The 22,839-nt window shown below is 56.8% G+C and overlaps 1 protein-coding gene across 1 annotated transcript in view; it reads left to right on the top strand.

Annotated features, from left to right (window-relative positions):
• Positions 1 to 22,501, top strand: part of SLC4A1 (solute carrier family 4 member 1 (Diego blood group)) — a 45,957-nt gene extending 23,456 nt beyond the window's left edge. Inside the window, exons 5-20 of the mRNA XM_044999639.1 lie at positions 471 to 648; positions 1,536 to 1,671; positions 2,278 to 2,419; positions 2,877 to 2,958; positions 3,390 to 3,574; positions 5,162 to 5,372; positions 6,094 to 6,300; positions 6,426 to 6,574; positions 7,273 to 7,467; positions 12,385 to 12,537; positions 13,872 to 13,964; positions 14,808 to 14,974; positions 15,664 to 15,917; positions 16,470 to 16,639; positions 17,520 to 17,693; positions 17,987 to 22,501. Coding sequence (XP_044855574.1) covers positions 471 to 648; positions 1,536 to 1,671; positions 2,278 to 2,419; positions 2,877 to 2,958; positions 3,390 to 3,574; positions 5,162 to 5,372; positions 6,094 to 6,300; positions 6,426 to 6,574; positions 7,273 to 7,467; positions 12,385 to 12,537; positions 13,872 to 13,964; positions 14,808 to 14,974; positions 15,664 to 15,917; positions 16,470 to 16,639; positions 17,520 to 17,693; positions 17,987 to 18,067 — 2,577 coding nt within the window. The 3' untranslated portion in view covers positions 18,068 to 22,501. The remainder of the gene's footprint in view (positions 1 to 470; positions 649 to 1,535; positions 1,672 to 2,277; positions 2,420 to 2,876; positions 2,959 to 3,389; positions 3,575 to 5,161; positions 5,373 to 6,093; positions 6,301 to 6,425; positions 6,575 to 7,272; positions 7,468 to 12,384; positions 12,538 to 13,871; positions 13,965 to 14,807; positions 14,975 to 15,663; positions 15,918 to 16,469; positions 16,640 to 17,519; positions 17,694 to 17,986) is intronic.
• The last annotated feature ends 338 nt before the right edge of the window (positions 22,502 to 22,839 follow it).

Raw genomic sequence — 22,839 nt, 5'->3', positions numbered from 1 at the left:
CCCCATGGAGTGCTACAGTGGGGCCCATTAGGGGGTGGGGGAGAAGGAGGGAGTGGGAGAACTGAGCCAGGCTGCATACATAAGCAGCCATAAGAAGCGGTAAACTAAGTGGGACTAGACTGAGTCCCATACCAGGGAGCCACTCCCAAGGAGGAGAATGGGACATCCCAGCTGCAGAACCCAGAGATTGCACAAGATGTCCACAATCTATGCTACTGGCCTCTCATTTTGACAGCTTTAGCGGGTGGAGATTGGGCTGTGGGTGGCGCCTGGGAGAACTTTGCAATCCTCCCTCTCAGAGCTATTGTTTCAGGCTCTCTGCATACTCAGGCAGGCATCAATCACCACACTCACACTCATCGCCACTGGCTTATTGGGGATGTTGTGGCCACCTCGCTGGCTTCCCACCCCAGGACCGAATCCCAGCCTGCTCTCCAAGGGCTGTGTCCCGTCTGCTCTTCCCTTCCCAGGCATATGTGGAGTTACAAGAACTGGTCATGGACAGAAACAACGAGCTGCGCTGGATGGAGGCCGGCCACTGGATCAAGCTGGAGGAGGACTTTGAGGAGGCGGGGCACTGGGGGAGGCCGCACCTCTCATACCTGACATTCCGCAGCCTGCTGGAGGTTCGCAAGGCCTTCACGAAAGGTGAGGAGAGGGGCAGCGGTGATCAGAAACAACAGTACAGAGCGGCAGGGGGGAAGGGGAGAAATGGACAGTGAGCCAGTGAGAGGAAGATAATAAAGAGCCAAGAACAAGGGAAGGAGCGAGGGAATGGAGCAGGGGTGACCTAGGAAGAGTGAGCCAGATCTTGGCCCTTTGGTTTAATATTATGGGTAGCATCCAGATGATATTTGTCAGTGCCGTAAGCGAGAAGCCCGACACCTATTGCACTGGAGAGACACATGCTTACACCAGCAGCCAGTTTGGCCCCGTTGATAGGAAATGTTGCACCCAGTTGGCCAGTGAGCCCAATATCCTGCCTCCACCAGGGGCTAGCGCCAGCTGCTTCCAAGGGAAGTGCAAAGGCTCCAGTCACGGAATCTGGAATAAGCTGGGAAATTCCTTCCTGACCCTCATTGGCCAGTAGTTGGCTTGTGCCCTGAAGCAGGCGGGTGGAACATGTTGTGGGTGAGATAGATACAACGGTTTGGTACGTCGGAGAGCGGTGGGAACTGGAAAGGAAAGAGAGAGACTATAGAGTGAAAGAAGAGAACAGAGCCAAGAAAGGATCGACCCAGAGGGCTTGATGCTGTCGCTCCCTGCACCTCCGTCCTCACCTACTTCCAGGCAAAGTGCTACCGGAGGCACCCCGGCATCACACCTCCTTTGCTGCCGGTGCAGAATCGGAGACAGGGGGGGAACAGAGAGCGTGTGAGACGCAACGTGAGAGAAGGAACAAAGCGGGAGGGGAAGGAGGACTTCAGGGGGGTGGACAGAGACGGGGAATCCCATGCCCTGGGTGAGGCAATGACTAACGGCTTGAGCAGGGAGGGAGGACTTCAGCCCTAGTGACCTCTGCCCCTCTCCCCCAGGCACTATCCTTCTGGACCTGCCTGAGAAGTTCCTGGCAGGCATCACCAATCAGCTGATAGACCAAATGATCTATGAAGGGCAGCTCAAACCACAGGACAGAGAGGCGATCCTGAGAACCCTGCTGCTGCAGCACAGGTACTGGCTTCTCTGCCGTCCGGAGGGCCGCGAGGGGATGGGCTGTGGCCTTGACTTCTTTCTGGGGGAGCTGGGAAAGGAGGGAGTCGGAGGAGGGGAGAGGCGCTAGGGGAATCCCAGCACCCTGGCTATTCCGATGGGGAGTGTTTCATCCTGCAGGCCCCTGTGCACAAGTGCCAGTCCCACTTACGCAGGTGCAAATGACAATGCAACGTGCAAGATTGTGGGAAGACGGGGAGGGGGAGGAGAGGAATTGGGAGGGCTTTGCCTGGCCACACATCCCAAGATACAACAGTCGTCTTCTGCTTCCTTTGCTAAACCGTGCAGCACTACTGGGTGCTGTTAATCAGCCGCCATGTCCCATCCCAGAGGTGGATGCATTGCAGTAGCTGGTGAAGTGATTCCTGGGGCCAAATCCTAAGAGGTGTTTGTAGTATTGGAGGTTCCTTTGCAATGAAATAATCAATATTAATGAGGATAATTAACAATTATTTGGTCAATGGGACGCGGGGGGTGGCCGGGGGGTAGAACAAACCCCTCCATCTGCCTGGGCAGGGTCTCGCCCAGTGTGATAAGGTCTGGGGTTTTTCCTCCCCCTTTCTGCAGCCACCCAGATGGGTCTGAATCCATGGGGACCCTTTCCCCAGGCCAACTGGAACGAAAGGACACCAAGGACGAGGTCACGTCCCAACCTCTCATGGAGGAATATCACCAGATTGAGATGCAGACGCTCACGGGCACAGAACAGGCAAGAAGACGGTGGGAACGGGCCCCCAGCTTGAGAACCTCAGAACAGCCATTTATGGGGGGGAGGGGTGGAGCAGCAGGGGGCAGAGGGACCCACCAACATCATGCATCTGAAGGGCCTCATGCATCATCCCAGGTTGCAGCTGGTGGAGTCCCACCAGGAGGGAACTGGGTGTGTGGAGTGAAGGAGCAGCAAGGGATCCCAAGAACCTGAGGCTGACACGCAAGCACAGTAGGAACCTGCCATGTGCAGATAGAGGCCGCAGCTTCTGGCGTGAGGGCATCTCAAGGGGGGTTGCTCTCAGCGCTGGTGTTGGTCCAGCTGGGACGTGAGCCGTGGGCATGGCCACAGGTGGGCTCAGCAGCGCGATGGAGAGAAACGCGGCTGACGACACACCCGTGCCCTGGCGGGGGAGGCCCCTGGCGGGATGAGAATCTCTGAATTTGCGTCTCTGCAGGAAGGGCCCCGGGGGCACACCTTCAGGAAGCAGCTCCTCGAGAAGATCCCAGAGGACGCTGAGGCCACGCTGGTCCTTGTAGGTGAGCACGACCCTCTCCTGCGTCCCCTGTGGCTCCTGAGCCCTGCCACATGCCCCTTGCTCTCCACCACGGGAAAGGGGCTGAGCCGGAGGCGAGATCCAGGTGGCTGCTCTGGAACCAGAGTTGCTTGGAGCTGGGCGGGCGGCCTCGGCGGGCGGGGAGGTCCCACGTTCTGGCTTTTGCTGTCTCGTGCGCTTGGGCAGCTTTCTCTGTGCCCAGCCGAAAGGCTGTTTTGCTTGCGTGTCTGGCTTGATGTAACTTCGCTCACTTTGCGCCGTCTCTCTCTCTCTCCCTCCCTCTCTTTCCCCTCCTGCTCTCTTTCATCCTCTCCGTTTTGTTCCCTTGCCCCGCCCCCACCCTCCAGCCCCCTCTGCCTGCCCTCTGTGCCGAGCCCCGCCAGTGACCCCCCCGCCATCCCGTCCTCTCTCCAGGCCGCGCCGCCTTCCTGGATCACCCCACCTTGGCCTTCGTGCGCCTGAGGGAAGCGGTGGAGCTGGACTTGGTCCTGCAGGTGCCCGTCCCCGTGAGGTTCCTCTTCATGGTGCTGGGACCCGACTCCCCGCACATCAGTTACCACGAGATCGGACGGGCCGTCTCCACCATGATGGCAGAAAGGGTACGGCGGCCCCCCGGGGCCTGGGGATCGGTGCCCGTGGCACCCCCAGGCAGCAGCTCCTCCTCCCCATCTACATCCAGAATAGGGTATCAGTGTCCTTCATCCTGCTCCCCGGCAGCCACATCTGGGCCCGTCTCAAACACGCATGTTAAAGGCCTTTGGCCTCCCTGCTCAGGGTGATGCCTCCATCCTAGCCAGGGGGAGGCATTGCAGCGCTGGAGGGAAGAGACTTTGCCTCCTGCCCTTTCGGAGTTGGAGCGAGGAGCCTGATCCCAAGCTCATGGAAGTCAGCGGGGGTCTTTCCATCCGCTGCAATAGACTTCTGGACAGCGCCGCCGGGAGGTGCTGGGTGCTGTGGCCCAGGTCGGCTGTGGGGTAGCAGCTCTCTGGCTGGGCTAGCGCCCCCAGACGATGGGTGGGCCGGCACTGCGGCCGTCTCTCTGTCCATCACTCAGCCCTCCGGCCGGGTCACCGGCTTCAGACCCGCCCTTCCGGGAGCCCAGGCGGCAAAACGAAAAGCCTCAAAAATGTCTTTAAACACAAACAGAAACAGAAACGCTCCCCCCTCGCTGGGACTCTTCCCCGGCCTGTCTTCGGCTCAGCCTGCAGCCTCTTGCTGGGCTCCGTCAGCCCTGCAGTGGGCCTGTGTCCCCCTCTGCCTCGGGGCCGGGAGAGGAACCCCACCTCCCCCCCTACGCTGGGCTCTGGCCCAGGGCCGTGTACGGAACAGCCAGGTCTATTCCTCTGCCTAAGCTGTGGCTTTCTCCGGGGCCCCTTCCTACCCAGCCTCTCAGTCGCGCCGCCTTGTCCAGGGTCTCTCCCAGGAGAGCTTTTCCAGACTGCCTGAGCCCAGTTCTCACTCCAGTTCCTAACCCAGGGGGGTTTGTCACCTCTTGAGCCTGGCTGCCCCTCTCCGCTGCAGGAGCCGTCGGCCCGGTCTGGCCAGGGCTGCCCAGAGGATTCAGGGGGCCTGGGGCAAAGCAATTTCGGGGGCCCCTTCCATAAAAAAAAAGTTGCAATATTATAGAACACTATATTCTCGTGGGGGCCCCTGTGGGGCCCGGGGCCCGGGGCAAATTGCCCCACTTGCAGGGGCGGCTCCAGGCCCCAGCACGCCAAGCGTGGATCTAACCAGCTGCTCCAGGCCCTCTGGCCTGAGGCCAGGTCTGCACTATAAACGTATAACGACGTCGCTTGGGGTGGGAAAAATCCGCACCCCTGAGGATGCAGCTAGACCGACCTAACCCTGGTGTAGACAGCACTCTGTCGCAGGCAGGCTCCTCCCGCCGACACAGCAGCTGCCTCTCGCAGAGGCGGGTTAACCGATGGGAAAAGCCCTCCCGTCGGCGGCAGAGTTTTCCCTGAAGCGTTAGCTGCACCAGCACAGCGTTTTCAGCGTTGACCTGCCCTGAGCTGCTGTAATGGGATATAGGGCAACAGGGAGCCCAGCTGGCCGGATGGTTCGGAAGGGCCTTAGCTCACTGGTGCCCCACTCTGATGGGGCGGTCCCAGGCGTCTGCAGTAGGCGAGGGCGGTGCCCGTGCGGGGAGTCTCGCTGCCCTCCTGAGCCTCCCTCTCCCCTGGCAGGGGTTCCGTAGGGACGCCTACCTGGCGGAGGGGCGCCAGGACCTGATAAAGGGCATGGAGGAGTTTCTGGATTGCAGCATCGTCCTCCCGCCCTGCGAGATCCAGAACGAGCAGCTCCTCCGGAGCCTGGTGCCCATGCAGAAGGAGCTGCTGCGGAAGAGGTACCTGCCGGACGAGAAGAAGCCGGAAATGAAGACCTTAAAGGACGTGGGTATGTAGGGCACCGTCTGGGGGCAGCATGTGGGTTCTGGAGAAGCCTCTTGTCCTAGCTCCTGAGGCCTGTGCCCCGCTGGGAATGGCTGCTCTTGAAAATAAAAGCAACGGGACCCCTGAGTAGGACAATGGAGGTTCTTCTACCTCCTGCAGACCAAAGCCACCAGCCTTGGTCCCTGCCCGCGATGGTCCTGCCAGGCCAGGGGAAGGATCCTTTGGGAGGGTGATGCATGAATGGGGCAGCGCTGGGGTGGAGGGGGTGGTTTACTGGGGAGCAGCGTGGAAGGAACCCAGGACTGAGGAAACATGGATGCTGAATCCCAGTGTCCACCCGGGGCAGGGCCCAGGGTCAGGTTTGGTGGCGCATTGTGGGGGGCAGGGTGGTGGGGGAGCCTGATACCGAGTACATGTAGGGGGGAGCCCCATTCTCCACCGAGGAGAGGGCAGCACCTGGAGGTCAGGATTTGCAGGCTGGTGCTGAGTGAACATGGAGCTGAGCCCCGATTGCTCTGGAGATGGTGGCATCTTGGGGCCAGGTGAGCCTGCCAGCAAGTGGTCATCAGGGACCAACACCCCCTCTCAGCCCAGTGGTGGGTCACGTTTGGGGGCTCACTGGGGGAAGCCCAAGAGAGAGTGAAGACCGAGGCTGAATTTCCCCCTCACTCCAGGCGTCACCTCCCCACCTCAACCTGGGCACCGGTGCCTTTGTCTCCCTGCAGATCTAGGCCTGGCAGACAAGGAGGAGGACGAGGACCCCCTGCGGCGGACCGGCCGGCTCTTCGGAGGCCTGGTGCGGGACATCAAGCGCCGCTACCCCAAATACCTCAGCGACATCAAGGACGCCCTCAATCCCCAGTGCCTGGCCGCCGTCATCTTCATTTATTTCGCAGCCCTCTCCCCCGCCATCACCTTCGGGGGCCTGCTGGGTAAGTGGGACCCAGCTGCGGGCCCCCCAGGGAATCAGGATGGCTCCCTGGGGCCCCCTCTGGAGAGTGCCCCGGTGGGGTCAGGGTCCCCGCCCCTCTCTGCTGACTTGCGCTGTTGTTTCTAGGGGAAAAGACAGGCAACCTGATCGGGGTCTCGGAGCTGCTGGTCTCCACAGCCGCGCAGGGCATCATCTTCTGCCTCCTCGGCGCTCAGCCCCTGCTGGTGGTCGGCTTTTCGGGTCCCCTGCTGGTCTTTGAAGAAGCCTTTTTTAAGGTAGATGCCCTGGTTGCCTCCTTTAGCCCTGCATGTGTGCTCCCCCCCCCGCCCCGCAGCTTGATCCTCCGTGTGGCTTTGCAGGGAAAGGTGTGGCAAGGCCAGCTCTCCCCCCAGCTGCCTTACACAGCCCGTCCCCTGCGGCAGAGACCTTCCCAGAGACCCGCTCCCCAGCGCCCGGGGAGTGGGCGACCCGTGACTCCACCTCCCACCTTCATACCTGCTCCCCCTGCCTGCCGCTCACTCCAGCCTGATGGAGCGCAAACCCACCCTTCCCAGCAGGAGGCGCTGCCCCTCCCTCTCCGGGGCAGCCCCCATCCCCGGCACCACCGGAGCCATGAGCCCATGGACAAAGCCAAGCCCAGCAGTGCCCATGGCCGTGCTGCCCAGCCGGGGTCGATGGAGCTGCAGGGTCCCAGGCTGGATGGCAGGAGGGCATGGGGTGGGGAGAATGCTCAGGAGGGGCTGGTCTGTCCGGGCTGAGCTGGGCTGCTGGCAGGAGCTGGGGTGAAGGGGCAGGGGGGACAGAGTCTCTTGGGGATCGGGAGTGGGAAGAAGAGTGGGAAGGGTTTTATGGGGGCGGGGATGGTGGGCCTGGGCCCTGTCTGGGCTCGGGTAGCAGCAGAGATGAGGCCAGCTGGGGGGGCCGCGGGACCCCAGGAGACTCAAGGCCTGCTTTGCTTCCCCCTCGCCCCCAGTTCTGTGAGAGCTACGGCATGGAGTACATCGTGGGCCGGGTCTGGATCGGCTTCTGGCTCATCCTCCTGGTGCTGCTGGTGGTGGCCTTCGAGGGCAGTTTCCTGGTGCGCTACATCTCCCGCTACACCCAGGAGATCTTCTCCTTCCTCATCTCCCTCATCTTCATCTACGAGACCTTCGCCAAGCTCATCACGGTAACGGCGGGGCAGGGGGGCCACAGCGCAGCTCAGTTCCAAGAGGCAGACCCTGCTGTATCTCACCTACCCAGGGTGGTTCTCCTGAGCGGCTTGAATCCCCTTGTCCGCTGTGTCCATCCCCAGCCTGGTGGCAGGTTGCTCCATTGGGCTATGCCACCTCTGCCCCCCTTCTTATTGCTCCCAGAGCTGGGCACCATTTTCCCCAGAGTTATTTGCATGTGTGTGTCACATGGGCGATGATGCATCAGGCAATATGCACGCACTAGCGCGTGGGATAGGAGATGATGTTTACATTCATTGCACATGTGTGTGCACGTGAGTGTGAGACTGGGTGGGTAAGGAGCTTGTGTTGGCAATAGGGTCCGCATGGCTAAGTTCAGGTGGGGTTGGGGAATGTCTGCATGTGTCATGTGTGTGTGTGTGTGTGTGTGTGTGTGTGTGTGTGTGTGTGTGTGTGTGTGTGTGTGTGTGTGTGTGTGTGTGTGTACGCATGCATACTTAAGCCATATGTGATTGCAGGTGTGTTGAGAAGCTGTTGCAATGTTTTGCTCTGGTGCATAGGTGAGTGGCTGATTGTGCACGTATGAAATATGGGGTGGGGTGCATGGTTGTGGGATTTGGGGTGGAGTTACACACATGTAGATATAATTCATAGCATCATAAGACTGGAAGGGACCTCGAGAGGTCATCTAGTCCAGTCCCCTGCACTCAGGGCAGGACTAGGTTGTGACAAAGCTCCTCCTCTACCTTGGTGGGTCCTGCGCTTATTGGTGGATTTGCTCATCTCACAGATCACCCTGTGGGTCAGGAAACAGCCCAGAGACCTTCCCCTCTGGTAGGAGCCACAGTCCAGGTCAATTCCTCCTGTGTTTGATCAGGAGTTGGGAGGTTTGGGGGGAACCAGGGCCCACCCTCTACTCCAGGTTCCAGCCCAGGGCCCTGTGGACTGCAGCTGTCTAGAGTGCCTCCTGGTACAGCTGTGCAACAGCGACAACTCCCTGGGCTACTTCCCCATGGCATCCTCCCAACACCTTCTTTGTCCTCACCACAGGACCTTCCTCCTGATGTCTGATAACGCTTGTACTTCTCAGTCCTCCAGCAGAATGCCTACTCACTCTCAGCTTCTTGCACACCTCTTGCTCCCAGGTCCTCTCTCACACACACTTCCTCTCCTGTAGCTCTCCCTTGGCCTGACTGGAGTGAGCCCTTTTATAGCATCAGAGGGGCCTTCATTAGAGTCAGGTGCTTAACAGCCTCACCTGATTCTTAGCAGGTTAATTGGAGTCAGGTGTTCTCATTAGCCTGGAGCAGCCCCTGCTCTGGTCACTCAGGGAACAGAAAACTGCTTATCCAGTGGCCAGTACATCTCCCTTCGACTACTCTGCTGTTCCCAGCTGGCCTGGGTCTATCACATAGTAATATCTAGACCATCTCTGACAGGTGTTTGTCTAACCTGCTCTTAAAAATCCCCAAAGATGGAGATTCCACAACCTCCCTAGGCAATTTATTCCAGGGCTTAACCACCCTGACAGTTAGGAAGTTTTTCCTGATGTCCAACCTAAACCGCCCTTGCTGCAATTTAAGCCCATTGCTTCTTGTTCTATCCTGAGAGGTTAAAAAGAACAATTCTTCTCCCTCCTCCTTGTAACAATTGTGTTGGTGGACAGGATTACTTGTGATTGCTGGGTCTGTCTATGGGTGGGTGGGTGGAGGGATGCGCACGTCTCTAGGGATGTGTAACAGACCCGGATGTGATCGTGTGGCTACAACATGGCTGTGGGTATGTGCGTAGTGTGTTTGCAGATTGCATGTGTGAGTATGTAATGCATTCATGTATAAGGTCTGGGCGTATGAGTGTGTAACAGACCGGCATGCTGGTAGTGTCTGTGCAGCATATATGCATGTTTGCCTGGTATTTGCATGTAGTCAGGGGCTTTTTACACATGCCAGCTAACATGTTATCACCAAAACAGCTTACTGCCTTGTGTAGACAGTGCTAGTCATGTTTAACCACGTTAGCTGGCTGTGATCACCCTAGCCTCTCGGCCACGTCGTTAACCGGGACGGCCTTTGCCGGCTGCAGGCACTAACTGACCGCTCGTTTTCCTGCTCTAGAGAAGCCTTTTTTGAAACCCTGCACCCTGGGGATTGGTCCGGCTTTGAGCAGCGGGTTGGACTAGATACCTCCTGAGGTCCCTTCCAACCCTGATATTCTGTGATTCTACGAAGCTTTGCTGGCATCTTCGCCACATTTTACTGACCCGTTCAAAAAAATAATTTGGTCACAGGAAGTGAGGTCACATAGACACAGTTTCCATAGAAACCCAGAGAGAGAGAGAGAGAAAGAGAGAGAGCAACAGTGAGCGAATGGAGGAGAGAGAAAGATCCAACAAGAGGGGGAACTAGGCGAGAGATGGAGATGGAGCCCATCTGATAAGCTGCTTTTCCTCCTCCGCCGCCGCCATTCTGTGCCTGGGTTTCTCCCAGGGATGCTAGTTCTAGGCTGCAGCGTATAAACCCCAGCTCCCGTTTATGCTGTGGGAGACCCCCCCCTGCCCAGGAATTTATTAGGGCTCCAGAGCAGCCAAGTCCCCCAGGGTCTCAGAACCCCCCACCCCCCAGCAGCTGGTGCTGCACGGCCGACGAGCCTGAGATCGGGCTTCTCGGTCTGTTTGGGCAGAGCCGGCGATGGCTGGAAACCGCCGCGGGCAGGGGAAGAGAGGGAGCCAGGTGTGGCAGCTTGTCCTTGTTGGGTGCCCCCTGAGACCGTGGCTGATTCCCAGAGAGGAGGCTCTTTTCACATTTACACACACATATCACACAGAGAAACTGCACAACTCAGAGACAGATGGGCACAGTCACAGAACACATGGACACACACACACATCACCTGGACAGATAGAGACACACACACAGCACATAGACACACAGACAAATCACGCAGATACCCACCACGCTCAGACAGTCAGATGGGCACAGTCACAGTCACACAACACACGCGTGCGCACGCACACACACACACATCACCTGGACAGATAGAGACATACACACATCATCTGGACGCACACAGACAAATCAAACAGATACCCACCACGCTCAGACACTCAGATGGGCACAGTCACACAACACACGGACACACACAGACACACACATACATCACCTGGACACACAGAAACACACACACATCACATGGACACACACAGACACCCACCACTCTCAGACACTCAGATGGGCACAGTCACAATCACACACACGGACACACACACAGAGCACATGGACACACAGTGTCGTGACACACACAAACCCACACACTCACAGCCGTCACTGTCCCTTTGGTTTCCCATTCACTGGAGCTTTGTTTCAAAAGAAACAAGGAGGATATTGATGCTAAAAATAACGCCCCTTTCCCATCCTTCCACGCTGCCAGCTGCTGCCGTTCCCTCGGCGTTCCCAAGGCCCACACCCTGACAGGCCGGTCCCTCCTGCGGGAGCAGGGCTAGTGCATCAGACACCCGAGAGGAGTGCTCCTAAAACACAAGCAGCACACAATGCAGCTGTGTGTCAGAGCGCCCTACAGATGGGAGAGGAGGGAGATACAGAGGGACACAGCTAGGCCACCCTCCTTACTGGGACAGGATTATCTCTGGCCCTGCATTCTCCATCAGCCCACGCAATGGGGCTCCCCCACTTCCCCGGAGGGTGGCAATTCCATGGACTTAGGGAGCTCGCTGTCAGGAAGGGTTTCCTGGTTACGTTGCTCGGTTTCACCTCATCCTTCCTAGTTACCCCCACACACACACCAGCTTCTCCCCTCCGTGCGTTCTGGCCCTGCAGGTGCACGGGGACAGGTATTAAGCCCCCTCTCTTGGTCACCACTTAGCTATGCCCGGTGTACGTAACAGCTGGGATTTTCGATGGGCCCAGGGGAGTTAGGTGCCCTGCTCCAGTTGAATTTCAACAGCATTTGCCGGAGGAGGGTTATGTGGAAACCCCAGCCGGGCGTTTGATTTTTCCTCCTAAGTCTGATGCTGGCTGCGGCTGCCCGTGCCGCGTTCAGGCGCGGCTCACGGCGCGCAGCCAGCTGGCAGGTGGCCAGCCCACGAGGGGCATCGGGGACACCAGCAGCAGCGCTGAACCCGGGACAGTGCAGCTGGGCCCTGAGCCACGCTCCGCTCCGCTCTGTTGGGCTCCTTTAATGCTGGGGGGGGGGGGGACTGGGCTCCTGGAATAAAACCCCGAGAAGGGCTGGGGCGGGGGAGAGGGAGCCAGGGGCGGGGGAGGCGTGGGAATGGGACCCCCCCTCTAAACCCTCCCTCCGCTCGCAGTCCCCTCCCCGCCCCCATGCCATAACAGCCTCCTGTCTCCTCGGCAGCGGCTGCGGGGTCTCATCCCTGCCACGGGGGCAGCGAAGGCAGGTCAAGCGGGGAGAGTCCAATCTCTCTCTTGCCTCTTCCTTTGGGATTTCACTTCCCCTTCTTTCCCCCGTCAAGTCCTTCCCACACCCCCTGACTGTCTGGGACAGCTCCCCTCCCCGGCATCGCAATCCCACAGGCATCAAGAGAACATGGAGCCTGTGAGCCATCCCCCGGGGATGCCCGGAAATCGGGGTGCTGACAGTGTCAGCTCTAGGCAGGAAAGAGGGGCTGGGGTTTATGCCCCAAAGGGCTCATGCTCTGGGAATAACCCAACCCTGCCACTGGGTGGCACTGTCACTCCCCTGCCCTTTCCTGGCAGCGAGGAGGATGCTGTTGGCACAGAGCCCCGGAAGGGGAGGGTGCCGCTGCCCCTATGGATGGGCTGAAAGGGGAGCAGGGCTCGGGGGGGGGGGACCGCTAGACAAATGGACTCAGGACCATCCTGCGATTGCCACCTGCTCTCCGTCCTGCCTCCCTGACCCGCCGGCTCCCTCCCCAGATCTTCCAGAAGCACCCCCTGCGGAAGGTTTACGGGTCGGCCGACGAACCGAAACCCAACACAGCCCTGCTCTCCCTGGTCCTCATGGCCGGCACTTTCTTCATCGCCTTCTTCCTGCGCAAGTTCAAGAACAGCGCCTTCCTGCCCGGCAAGGTGGGTCTCAGCGCCCGGCCCGGCCTCCTGCCGTGGCTCCTTCGTACGGAAAGGATCCCTCCCTCGCCCCAGGGTCCCTGCCGTGCCCAGCCCAGCTGCTTGGGAGGAAGCAGGATTTGGGACTAACCATGTGGCATGGAGTCTCTGTGGCCAGGGGATGGGGGTCGGTGATGTCAGGTCTCTCCCTAGTGCAGCCACGCTGCTGGGGAGATCGTAGTCACTGCAGCCAGGCCAGCTCGCCACCTGCGGGCATCCCCAGCCGTGCGTTTCCATGGCGATCTCCAGGGTGCCTGTCTGTATCCTCCACCCATGAGTCACAGCCCAGGCCCCGTTCAGTCCTCAGCCTCTCTGCTCAGCCTGCCAGCCAGGAGGCTGAGCCGGGGTATGTCCTGGGATCAGGGCACGACCCTGAGACCCACCACGCCCATTTCACCCAGGCTGCTGGACAGCCGCCAGAGACGCTTAAAAGTTCACAGAGGCCCTGGGTCAGGTCTGCAGATGGATGCGTCCACTCCCCTTGGAGCCTGGGGGGGCGAATGGCTCCTCCTCTGCCCGTGGGGTCTGCTCCTCGCCTCCTGTCGCAGTACAGCATGGGCTGGTTCTTCACCTTGACGGACGAAGGAGCAGGGTGGGAGGTGGTCCACTGCCTCGTACCCGAAAGCAGCCAGTCTCTGTCTCCCTCTCCCAGAGCAGCCAGTTCCCCTCCTTCTTCTGGTGCTTCTGCCCTCATCTGTAGTTGGCCAGCATCCTCCATCCCAGACATCTCCATGGTCCTCACGCTCCAGGATGCTACGCAGACAAGCCGCCTCCTCCTGTAGCTCTCTGATCTCCTTCCTGAGGGACTCCACCCACAGACCCCTCTCACACTGAGTACTTCCCTCCTGCCCGGCTTTCGTCAGCAGGGACATGCAGGCTGCCTTCCCAGCAAGTCATGGCCAGGGCTTGGGTGGCAGCCGCCAGGGTCCCCCACCAGACAGGTGCAGGCAAAGGAGGATTTATCAGATCTGAACCCCTGACCTCGAGGTGAAAGGCTCATTATTCCATTCCCTAGTGCCGCCAGTTCACCAACTTGGGCTGAACCTACAGGCAAAAGCCCCCCAAGACCCATTCCTAAACCCACTGTAAGCCAGCCCCCTTGAGCTGCTCCCAGATTAGTCTCAAGGAAGTGAGAAGCCCTGCGTACCATCTCCTAGACCCCCCGGGCGAGCCAGTCCCCCCACGCCTGGGGCCAGATTGGAACCAGTGCCCCCCAGAGGTGAAATGCCCTGTATCCCAGCCCCTGCCCCCAGCAGCGACGTGGTGATTGTTGGTTTCGCATGGCTGTTTTTCCCTAGCTCCGGCGTGTGATTGGTGACTTTGGGGTCCCCATTTCCATCTTCATCATGGCGCTGGCCGACTTCTTCATCAAGGACACCACAGACACCCAGGTGAGGGAGCGGAGAAGGGGAGCGGGTGCACCGATGCATGCGGCCATGGCTTTTTGCAGGGGGCGAGACTCGGCGTGAGTGGTCGGTATTGGCCTGAGAATGCTCAGGATCTCACGTCTGGATGTGTCGCTCCTTCCATCCACTTTGCAGACTTCACTGACGGTGGACAGGGGGCGGGCTAGTGGTTAGAGCGGGAGACAGGCCCTCAGGACTCCTGGCTTCTAAGCCTGTGTCTGAGAAAGGAGTATGATGAAGCCGCTGCTATGCTGGGATAACCCCGTTGTGTCAACAGCCTACAGGAACAGAAGGGTTTTCTCCAGTGCTGTGGGAACAACACCTCCCCGAACAATGATAGGTAGATCAACAGAAGCGGTTTTCTGTCAACCTTGCTGTGTCTGCGTAGGTCAACGTAGCTACGGTGCTCGGGGGTGGTGGTGGTAGATTTTTCAAGCCCCTGACTGACAGATCTACACTGACCTAAATTTTTAGTGCAGATCAGGCCCCCATGGCTACAGCAGGGGAGTGGGCGTGAGGACTTCTGGGTTCTATTCCTATGTCTGCCGCCAACTGGCCATGTGATCATCGGTGAGTCATTTCACCTCTTGGTACCAACCTCCAAGGGCAGAGCTAATGAGGTTGCATTAATTAACTGCTCTGCAGGGTGTGTTTTGGTCCTCAGATGAAAGGCATTAGAGGAGTCTCCACTCCATGCTGGTGACCTCTCAGGGCCCTGTGCAAAGTTCAGCCTCTGCTGTAGACTCCCAGGTGCTCTGTCCCTTCTGCCACTGCCTGGCTCCGGATTCGGGCATTTGGATCATTCATCTCTCTCCGTCTCTCTTCCAGAAACTTAGCGTTCCTAAAGGCCTCGAGGTCTCCAATACGACGGCCCGGGGATGGTTCATCCATCCACTGGGGAAAAACAGAGACTTCCCAATCTGGATGATGTTCGGTGCCGCCCTTCCTGCCCTCTTGGTCTTTATCCTCATTTTCCTGGAGTCGCAGATCACCACGTAAGGCCGTGGTTCTCAGCCAGAGTCCCAGGGGGTCCGCCAAGCAGCTCTGGCATTAGATTTGTTGGGGCCAAAGGCAGAAAGCTGAAGCCCGACCACATGGGGCTGAAGCCTGGTGCCCCAAGTCCCGCCACCCGGGGCTGAAGCCGAAGCCTGAGCAACTTAGCTTTGCGGGGTCCCCTGTGGCGTGGGGCCCTGGGCAACTGTCCTGCCTGCAACTGCCCTAAACTGGCTCTGGCTTTTATATGCAGAAAACCAGTTGTGGTGGCACAGGTGGGCCGTGGAGTTTTTATAGCATGTTGGGGGACAGCCTCAGAAAGAAAAAGGTTGAGAACCTCTGATGTAAGGGACTGGAGGGGGGGATAGGGAGACCTGGAGATTGGGGCTGCAAACAGGAGTGGTGGAGAGATGGAGACACCGCAGAGCAAGTGAAAGGGAGAGGAGGAAGGGATAGGAGGGAGGAAGAAAAGAAGGGATGGAGCGGCAGAAGAAAAGAAAGAGAAGAGCCCATGGGGGCTGCTGAAGAGACCGTGGGGGCTCCATCCCTCTGCAGATCTGAGGCTAGGAAGGGTTGTCCTCTCTTCTGCTGCTTCAGGGGGAGGTCAGAGCAGGGAGGCTGGCAGGGGGAGGAGGGATGGATGGGCGCAGTCCTTGGATTACAGCGGATGCTATTTCACCCTCTCCCCCAGGCTGATTGTGAGCAAGCCCGAGAGGAAGCTGGTGAAGGGCTCGGGCTTCCATCTGGACCTGCTGCTGATTGTCGGCATGGGAGGCATCGCCGCGCAATTTGGCATGCCCTGGCTCAGTGCCACCACGGTGAGGACCATCACTCACGCCAACGCCCTGACGGTGATGGCCAAGACCACCACCCCCGGGGAGAAGGCCCAAGTCCAGGAGGTCAAGGAGCAGAGGATCAGTGGGCTCCTGGTGTCCGTCCTTGTAGGTGAGTCCTTCTAAACGGGCTTTCAGGAGGGCACCTTCCCAGCAGCCTGGATGGCTCAAGCGGGCTGGGAATAGGATAATGGAGCACGGACCCTCTAGGTGGCTTGTTCAGATTCAGCCCCTGTGGGCGGTGAGCATGGCTGTGTTTGCAGAGATGGTTTCCAATGGGTCGTGGCCCAGTTCCTAGCAGGACCAGCGGCTGCAGTGCAAAAACTACAGCCACGGATGGCCTCCCTCTCAAGCAAGCAGCCGAGGACGGACTGGCTGCGGCGAGAACTTGCCAGGGCAGGGATGAGGGTGATGCTGGGGGGTGGGGGCAAAGGAGACTTGCTTTCCTGCAGCCTCTTCTGTGGCTCACAGGGCGTCTCTTGGGACCTTTCCCTATGCACGTGAGAAACGGGACAATGCAGAGGAACGCTGGGCCGATGCTGGCCCGGCCTGGGCTCTCGGCAGCTCTCTAGCTGGCCCGTGAAGGGAGGGCTCACCCTCCAGCCAAGCTGGCGTTCCTAGGCCGCTCCGTTCTCACAGGGACGGACGCCTCTCTCCCCGGCAGGTCTCTCGATCCTCATGGAGCCCATCCTGAAGCTGATCCCGCTGGCTGTGCTCTTTGGGATCTTCCTCTATATGGGGGTCACCTCCTTGAACGGGATCCAGCTCTACGACCGCATCCTCCTCCTGCTGATGCCACCCAAGTACCACCCTGACGAGCCCTACGTCAAACGGGTGAGGGCGCAGCTCCTCTCTCCTTCATTGTGGGGGGGGTTCCTCGGCTGGGTGGGGTGGGGACAGGCTCTCCACTCCCACGCTCTCCACTCTCAGGTGCGTTGCAGGCAAGAGGGGTGTCGGTGCCGCACAGCTCTGGCCTGTTTCGCCCTGAGCTCATATTTGGTTGCAGTTCTGCAGGCTTATGTGGCTACAGGGAAAATTTCCCAGGAGGCCCCAGGGCTTGGGGGTCCCTAACGAGCCATAACAAACTGTGCCTGGATCCCTTCTGAGTCCTGAACCGGCAGGGGCCACAGGGCCCGGCGGAACCTAGCTCCCCCACACAGGGCCTGGCGGCTGGAGAAGTCTTGCAGGGGCTGGCTGTGGCCGCTTCCTGTTTGAATGTAGAGCGTAAGGGGGCATGATCTGAGCCAGCCCCTCGTGCGCTAACTGACAGTGCGGTGTGGGGGCGGCACATTGGCCAGGCCAGCCTCGGGGCCCGCTGCTGGGATCACAGCACCGCCTTATCTGAAAGGCGGAAAGATCCTCCCTCTCCCACTTGGGACCTCCCTTTCCAGATCACCCGCACGGAAACCCTTCCTCTCTCCTCCTGTCCCCAGAGACCCTCCCCTCCCCCGTCCCAGGCTGCAGATGCCCCCCGCTTCCCCAGGTCTGGGGAGCAGGAGGGAGGCACCCCATTCCTCTCCAGGGCATGGCTCTTGAGTGTGGGGCATGCAGAGAGGGGAGGTGCTTGCTCCTGGTGCTAGACTCTCCTGCTGGTTCGTGGGGTCCAGTGCATCAAGTGGGTCGCGGCTCTGCCCACGTGTGTGGGGGGTGGGTGCTGTCTCAGGGGTGAGGGCCACTGGGGCATCTCTGACTCTTCCCGGCTTTTGCCTTCAAGGTGAAGACCTGGCGGATGCACATCTTCACGCTCACCCAGATCGTGTGCCTGGCCACGCTGTGGGCGGTGAAGTCCACCCCGGCCTCCTTGGCGTTGCCTTTCCTCCTCATCCTGACGGTGCCCCTGCGCCGCTTTCTGCTCCCCAAGATCTTCAAGGACATCGAACTCAAGTGTGTAGGTATCCATTGGCCTGCACCCCAAGCCTTTGCTCCAAGGGGGAAGGGGAGGACATGGGGGTGGGGAGCAACTCCCTGACAGAGAATCATCAGAGAGGAGGGCGCGTCCCAATTCCTTTCTGGACGGCACTTGATCTTCCATTCCCATTCTCCAGCACCCAAGATGTGAGTCCCATTGCCATGCCCTGAGAAGATAGCCACACAACTGGGCAGGCCGTCAGGGCTTCCTGGTTCTCTCCGTCCTACCCCCCATCCCACGAGAGCCCTAATGGTATCCCTGCTTCCTTCCAGCTGGACGCAGACGATGCCGACGTGACCTTCGATGAGACGGAAGGCCGTGATGTGTACCATGAAGTGCAGATGCCGATCTGAGCACCTGCTGCCTTGTGTCCTCCATATAAGGAACAGGGGATTCCTTTCTCAGGCTTTTCAGAGAGCCCAGAGTCTGGGTTCAAAGAAATGAGTGTGTGTGTGTGTGTGTGTGTTTGTGTGTGTATGTACTGTATGCACAAGCACACATGCATGTGGGCACATGCCCACACATGCCCACACACACACACACACGCGTGCCAAGGAATCTATGTAGCTATACACACGCATTAGATCCGCTTCAGATTCTGTAGGACCACAAAGCAACTTGACAAGACTCCGAAACCAGACCTTGAGGACAAATCATGCTTCCAAGCTGCATCCAGACTGTTAGAGATGGGAACCTGACATGTGAACTCCACTCAGCACTGGTTCTGCAGCTAAGTAACCCAGGAATATATTTCTTTTCTTTTTTTGTTTTGTTTTCTTTTTATGGCTTGATCAGTTGTATCCACCAGCTGGGATAAAGCACCGACTCTCTGGGGAAGAGGGAATCTTGGTTCTTATGTGCTCACCCGGCCATGCATGTGGTCTGGTGCTCCCCTTTGCCTCAGCCCCTGGGTAGTAATGAGATCCTGCCAGATTATTTTTTTTTACAGACCACTGAAGAGTTAATCCCGCTGGCAGGGCTCTTTGCAGACCCTCGTGCTGGTGTATGTAGCCCAGGACATACACAGCAAAGCTGGGAGCACTCAGCCAGAGCAGGAGGAGACGGCTAGGAAGGGCTGCTTCTCCTCCCAGATGAAGAAGCTGGCTCCAAAAGAGACCAAGGAAGAAGGCAAGTGAGGAAAAGCCTTTAGAATCGCCTTGTGACCATGGAACTGAGGGAGCACCGGGTACCAGTGCTGATGGAAAGGAACAAGCTTGCCAAGGACGTGGGAGAATCACCAGCATCACAGACATCGCTGGTGCCCATCGATCCAGGGTGGCTTTGGGCTAACAGAATCCAGGTTGCCACGGTGGAGGGATGGGGCTAGCCGAGTGATCCTGGGATCCATCCTGCAGCCTTCTGCACAGGGAGGGCGGGGATGGGTGAGAGGGGAAGTCAGGCAGGTTTTGCCCAGAAGCCTGAGACTGGGGTGAATCCTCCCCGACCTTCCCTCCCACCAGCTTCCAAGCCCTTTCCCGAGCAAACTTTGGTGCTAACTGGTCTGAGGACTCTTCTCAGACAGGACTCCGAGCGCTGTTCACGTTCCTCCTTTATACTCATTTCCGTGGCCTCTGGGGCACTTGCTTGGGAACTGAACCAGGCTCCTCTGGTTCAGGGCTCACTGTGCAGCCAGGACTGAAAAAAAATGTTACTGGAGGGGGACAAAGCGTTCGCTGATGGCCCTAGGATCCCCTGCATGCAGGCGAAGTGCGGCTGTGGCTGGCACCGTATCCAGCTCCGGGGGTTAGAATTCTGCGCTGTCATCACGGATGGCTTGTAATTAGCTCCTATAACACGTTACTTTAACGAACCTCTTTGCAGTCAGTGTAGGGCTGGGTATAAATCATGAGGCCAGTCCCAGGTGCTCCAACGTCCTCACCCCCAGGCCCCATAAAGCTCCCAAGGAAGGGAAGGGAAGCGACCACTAGCTCCAGGCAGATGTTGAATCCGTAGCCTGGCCCATGCTGCCAAGTTACTAAGCTGTGTTCAAATCCCCCAGAATGCGGCTCCCTCTAACACAATATAACATCGCTGACCTTGGGCCAAGTGCTGTGGGGTGTAAGCAGGTGCAGCTGCTGCTGAGCCCCGCTAGAGTCGTGTTCACTTACACCAGCGCTGGATTGGATCCCTAATCTAACCTGACACGGGTGCTGCTTTTCCTTACTGCAGCAAACATCCTCTGGACAGTGGCATGGGTGGGATGTCCCAAGAAGGGCTCTAAGCCTCCGACAAGCACAGTGTGAGTCGAGCGTGCTCAGCACCTTACGGGATCCAGCCCCTGTTCCGATCCTTTTCCAGCTGTGCAGAGCAATGCACCTGCTCTGCCCTTTCTCAGCATGCCACCCAGAGTCAAGCCCTTCAGTGTGCTAAGAGCCCGTGTCTGAGTGCCCCCCTCCAATTTTGCATCCTTGTAACTCTGCCAATCAGACCTGACTAAGGCAGGTCTGAACCGGGCCCTCAGTCTGCGAAACAGCACAAGTTTCCCAACCTTTGTTTGTATGATTTAGGTAGTGTAGAATAAAGACTTCAGGCCAAATCTTCAGCAGATCTAAATCATCAGCGCTTCACTGACTTCAGGGATCCCAGCTGGTTTTCGTTTGTTTGTATTAATTTATCGTCTGTCCCAGGGAATTCAGTATGTAAATAGGAAGAGGATAAATTTGTCTATTTGGCATTAAGAAAATAATGATAAAACAGATCTAAAAAAAAGAGTTTTGTGATGCTTTTGTAGTTAGAGTCTATGTAAAAAGCAAAAAAAGGAAGAAAAAAAAATGAGTGGCTGAAATGACCTGTATTTTTTACACTAGTGATAAAGGATGCTTGTAATTTATTTTTTTAAAATGTATTTAAAGATATGCTGATTGTGCTTCTGCCTTGTAAACGAATGATAGGGGATGAGGAAGGGTGTATGTGCATGCTTGCAAGAATCCCCCTTGCAGAAAGTTGCGGGTACCAATTGATAGTCTAGAAAGGCTTTTTTACAGGATAGTTGTAGAGACAGATTTAGGGACCACCATGTCCACTTTATTGTTCTTAAACTAATATTAATATACTTTTTTAAATTCCATTTTGTTTTCATTGAAACGTTCCCCTGCTGCGACTGCAACCCGGTCAGATTCTGATCTGTTAGACCAACACAAATCTGGAGCAACTCCTTTGACAGCAATAGAGATGAACTGGATTTTTACCAGTGCCGGTGAGATTAGAAGCTGACCCCGCAGCCCAGTTGCTAGGGCATGAGAACCAGGAAGTGAAATTGACTAGAAGAAATGAGGTTAAACTAAGGAGTTGGCTGTTTGTGAATTTCACTCACAAAATGCAAAAACCAAACCAAAACAACAACAAAAAAGAGCATAAATAGAGATAAGTGGTGGAAATTCTTTCAGGCAGAATCATCTCAGGGGTTATTGGGAACATAAAGAAGAAATTTGTGCTTTAGAAATGACGAGCATGACCCAAAGCCCATTGAAGCCAATAGGAGTCTCTCCATTGACTTTGCTGGGTGTTGGATCACATCCTCTATGACTTATTTTTTTAAAAACAGATGGTGCCTCCTTTATAGGGCTGGACCGTGCAAAGTGCTGAGCAACGCCTGATAGCACCTTGCAGACTCCAGCCGATAGTTCTCAGTCCTGACACTCCTCTCCCTTGCTCTTGTTTAAAGCGGGAATAACTGCTGAAGTCGGCAGAGCTATGTAAGCATAAAACTTGGTAAGGAAATGGAGACTCAGGTGCCTTGTTTTTAAATGGCCTCTGGGGGGATTGTCCTCTTTGGAGGAGAAGCCCCTCCATGCACTGGAAGAAGGAGTGGGGACAAGTAAGGGTGTGAGGCGAATGTGGCAGCACCACCTACCTCGTTTATTAAATGCTGGAGTCACTAAGAATTCTGGATCTTTGGCACATTTTTTAAAAGAGACACTTGGACATGAATTGTGTTTAAAAAAAAAGAATGAGAGCAAGGGTCTGATTCTGCTCTGTGTAACTCCAGCTTCACCCTGTGTAATGCCACTGAAATCAAGAGTCACGCTGGCTTGGAACCGGAGTCAGGCCCAAAGATCCCAGAGCTGAGCAATAAATCATGTGACTGGAGCTCACTAAAGGGCTTAGAGCGTGTGCATGTTACAGTCTTTTCCACGTGGGGAAGGGGTTTTTGCAGGATTGTTGCTGCCTGGCTCTGGTAGCAAGAGATACTAAATGTAAGTCCGATTTTCAAACTGGATAAACTCAACTAAGGTGCTCTCGGTTCTACATTTGGCTTCTTGAACAGGCAATTAGTTGCTTAGACACCTCTGTAAGGTGGCAAGTGAGCCCGGTTGGCTCAGATGTCTAAGTGGCAGTATGCGAGCCAGATCTGGAACTGAGCAGCGTGAGAGGGAGAGAGAGGAAATGGTGATCATGTGTGGGAATGTATTTGTGTGTGAGAAAGAGATTGTGCGTCTGTGCACATGACAGAATTCTGTCTATTTAACATTGATTAGACCATGAGCGGAGGCTTTGCCCCTTGTTAAAAAAAAAAAAAGGCTAGAAAGGGACCGTATGACGAAGCTGACTTTAGTGTGAGAATCCGGCCTGCACGGTACCTCACTGGGACCATTGTTGTCTGGCCCGTGTGGCCCAAACCAAACCTACCCTGAGATATAGTGTGTTGGGATTATTCTGTAGCCTTGTCACCTGTATGTCAGAACTGAACAGACTGTTGCGTGCTTTTGTTTTTCATGAAATTAAAAATAATGCGCCCTCTGTATGATGCTTTGAAAAAAAATAAATAAATTTGAATGAAAAAACCACCCCGAGAAAAAAATTTTTTTTTGCATTTACCATCAGATTCTCTTATTTGTAATAAAAAATAACAGTATTGCGATAGCTCCTAGAAACTCCAGCCAGGAATCAGGCCAGGTGTTGTACAAAACACGGAACAAAAACAGTTCATTCTCAAGGAGCTTATTCTGTGCAAATAAAACAGTTTAATACTTGCACAAAGATAATCACCTGCTTTAATTCCTAACTTCCCGGGGCCCTGGCAGCTCTCTGTCTCTGGGGCTGCAGACCCTCCATCGTAGGATTTTCTCCACCACAATGTTATTTACTTGATAGCAGCACCCGCAGGCTCCAAACGAGACCAAGG

This window comes from Mauremys mutica, chromosome 25 (assembly GCF_020497125.1).
Source record: "Mauremys mutica isolate MM-2020 ecotype Southern chromosome 25, ASM2049712v1, whole genome shotgun sequence".
Classification (NCBI taxonomy): Eukaryota; Metazoa; Chordata; order Testudines; family Geoemydidae; genus Mauremys; species Mauremys mutica.
This window is presented reverse-complemented; position numbering and strand designations above follow the sequence as displayed.